Source organism: Bipolaris zeicola (genome assembly GCF_000523435.1).
Source record: "Bipolaris zeicola 26-R-13 unplaced genomic scaffold scaffold_644, whole genome shotgun sequence".
Classification (NCBI taxonomy): domain Eukaryota; kingdom Fungi; phylum Ascomycota; class Dothideomycetes; order Pleosporales; family Pleosporaceae; genus Bipolaris; species Bipolaris zeicola.
The window spans coordinates 1-2725 of NW_006912693.1; the positions used below are offsets into that span (position 1 = coordinate 1).

The following is a 2725-nucleotide window of genomic DNA, read 5'->3' on the forward strand; positions in this document are numbered from 1 at the left end:
TTGTGATGTGTATCATGATAGGAGCAAGTTTAAATACAGCATTATTAGTTAGTGAATAACCACGTGACTATATATGGTACTTCTGGGTTTACAGACACTACTGCCGATACTGATCCGAACAGTCTTGCCTGCGCCGTTACAGCGCGTGAATACGGTGTTCTATACCAGCGATTACTCGCCCGATTAAAAGGCCGCTAAACACGCTCTAAGCGTTCCTCTACTACGTATAAGCTTGCTAAGGCGCAAGACCAAGCGCTATACGATTATATCGCACGCCTTAATGAACTTAGCGTTTATATACGACTGCCTGTGATTATATCATATGCTAATTATCTTCTTTAACAAGCTTATAATAGTCCTAGTCCTCCACCAACTGCAAGCTCGCGATGGGCAAAACAATGGCTTAAACGGCAGCCTGAGCTTCACGTACGGCGATAGCGATCTCTTAATCTTAATCGCGCACTTGCGCATGACTTAGACTCTATTATAGAGTGGTTTAACAACTTTATAAGCCTAATTTAGACGCATGGCATCCCACCATCAGATATCTGGAACTTCGACGAGACTGGCTTTCGCATTGGGATTGGAAAAGACCAGTGGGTTATTACTTTTGAGCCTCGCCGCCGTGTCTGTTTATCAACGCCTGATGATCGTACATTATTAACTGTAACTAAGTGCGTCAACGCTGCAGGCCACGCTATCCTACTAATAATTATTATTGAAGGCGACGCGCTTCTTGAGCGCTACTTTACTGATTTGCCCGATAACTATCTGATCGGGCATAGCGATAGTGGCTATACAAACGATTAATTAAGTTATAAATAGGTAAAGCACTTCGTACAGCAGAGCTAGAAGCACATTCAGGGGCTATATCGGCTTCTTTTTACCATGTCCCTATAAGGCTGTGATAACTAACTGTGATGAAATCTTGCCTATTATAAAGCTAGTTTCGTTAAAGTTGCAGATATCGTCGTCTACGATACCCTACTTCTGCTTCCTCGCCTTAACTAGATCGAACTAGCGCTGGATAGCTACTAGATCTTCGCAGGCAGCTCGCTAGTAATTATAAAGACGGCTCTAGCGCGTACGTAGCTCAGGAGTTCGCTTGATAAAGTTATTAACCTAGTTCTTACTAGTAGGGTTGCTCTCCCGTTCATGTAGTAGTTTATTAGCCATTGCTCGAATGTCAGACTTTGTAGGCGCAAATCCTCGCGNAGACTCTTCAAGAATACGCTCAACTACAGCCTCCTCTTCTACCTTGTTTAGACGTTTCGAGTTTGCGTCGCAGTCGCGTCGCGAGCGTCTTCTAGCGCGTCAGTTATGGATAGTCGTTCGAGGCATATTATAGATAGAGACAGCACGTCTTTGACTTTAAACATATTGCGATTTAATATTAAAAAGAGCAAGCTAGAGATCTAATTCATTATAGAGAGTTTAAGGCATACGTTATTAAGATATTACGCAACATCGTCTCAACGTTGACGCGTTAGTGCAAAGTAGTCTACTCCCTTAGGTAGTCGACTCGCTTGTAGACCACGTTAAGTGTATTAATCCTTATAGAGATGGAGCAGAGCTAAGTACAGCGGGCTGACTATTACGCTATATTTAAAGAGAAGATAGCCTAGCGATACTATAACAGATTCCAATTTAACACCAGCTTTTAAATATGCTTGACCCGAGCGCAATAGTTGAAATTAATAATACTCTCTAGCAACTCCCGTCATACGAAGGCCTAGCTCCGACGGCGAAGCAGACAGCGGACATCCTTTCATAGTCCTGCAGGCTGTTTACACAACAGGTTCCTCCTGCATTTTGGACCTAAGGCGAATGCGTTAGTTCAAGAAAGCGACGTATGCTTAGTGAGTAACAGGTCATACTAATGGGATACGGTTGTCGTTACATCCAGCTTCAACTACCCTCTGACCCGCACCAGGGCACCACGCCCTTTGTCCGGCGAGTACAGGAGCGGCTCCAAGAAGGGCGGCAGCAATAACGATAGGGAACTGCATGGTTGGATTTATAGAGGGAAGATTTTTTTCTAAGATATTAATGTTAGAGAAGGAGTTCGTTGCTTAGTTAATATCGTAAAACTGTACCTGATTTGTAGAAGTCAGGAGAATATTTGCCAGTAGAAGTGAGTAAATGAGCTTGGTGATTTAATAATGTAGTAGATCTGTTTGGTTTATATATTCTGTTGTTAATATAGCTCTCGGATCGCTCGGATGGCACGAGTAGTATAATGGCCCGAATGGCGAATTATATAGATAATACGAGCATTAGGTCTTACGAATGACTTCGTATCGCTTTATTATAGTTCTGTAGACTTATCTTGGAATAAAAATACGCTAGGATGTAAGTGTTATAGAGTGTTCTGTCACTTCGCCATGCATGTCTTTTTATTTAATCACCAACAACTCACCAAACCTAAGCGCTAGTAACTTGTATTCCGTGAGGGTTAGATCACTTAGCGCTTGTTAGAGTATTATGCTTGATTAAGTACAGCACGAGCATAGAAAAGAGATATCAGTAGTAAACGGTCGCGTATTGGCTAGACGAATAACTAGCGAGCTAGTCTAGTGATTGTCTACCTTGATGCTGTCAGGACTCTGTCTAACTTGGCACAATCCAGTCCAAGCTGGGACACTCTTACCTTGCCCGGTATAGCTTAGTTAAGATTGAGTCAGCTTAACGTCAAAGATCAGCAAGCTGGCCAGCCCACCCCACC

The 2725-nt window shown here is 42.9% G+C and overlaps 2 protein-coding genes across 2 annotated transcripts; one reads left to right on the top strand and one right to left on the bottom strand.

The window, feature by feature from the left end:
- Positions 1–531: 531 nt before the first annotated feature.
- On the top strand, positions 532–810 carry COCCADRAFT_113542 (uncharacterized protein; the record flags this gene model as incomplete). Its single annotated transcript, XM_007720782.1, has 1 exon — positions 532–810. A coding segment is annotated over one exon (279 nt), but the record flags the coding sequence as incomplete, so codon positions are not given.
- An 897-nt stretch (positions 811–1707) lies between these two features.
- On the bottom strand, positions 1708–2009 carry COCCADRAFT_10481 (uncharacterized protein; the record flags this gene model as incomplete). Its single annotated transcript, XM_007720783.1, has 2 exons — positions 1708–1818; positions 1878–2009. The coding sequence occupies 2 exons, from the start codon at positions 2007–2009 to the stop codon at positions 1708–1710; spliced, it is 243 nt and encodes an 80-aa protein (XP_007718973.1).
- Between the last annotated feature and the right edge of the window lie 716 nt (positions 2010–2725).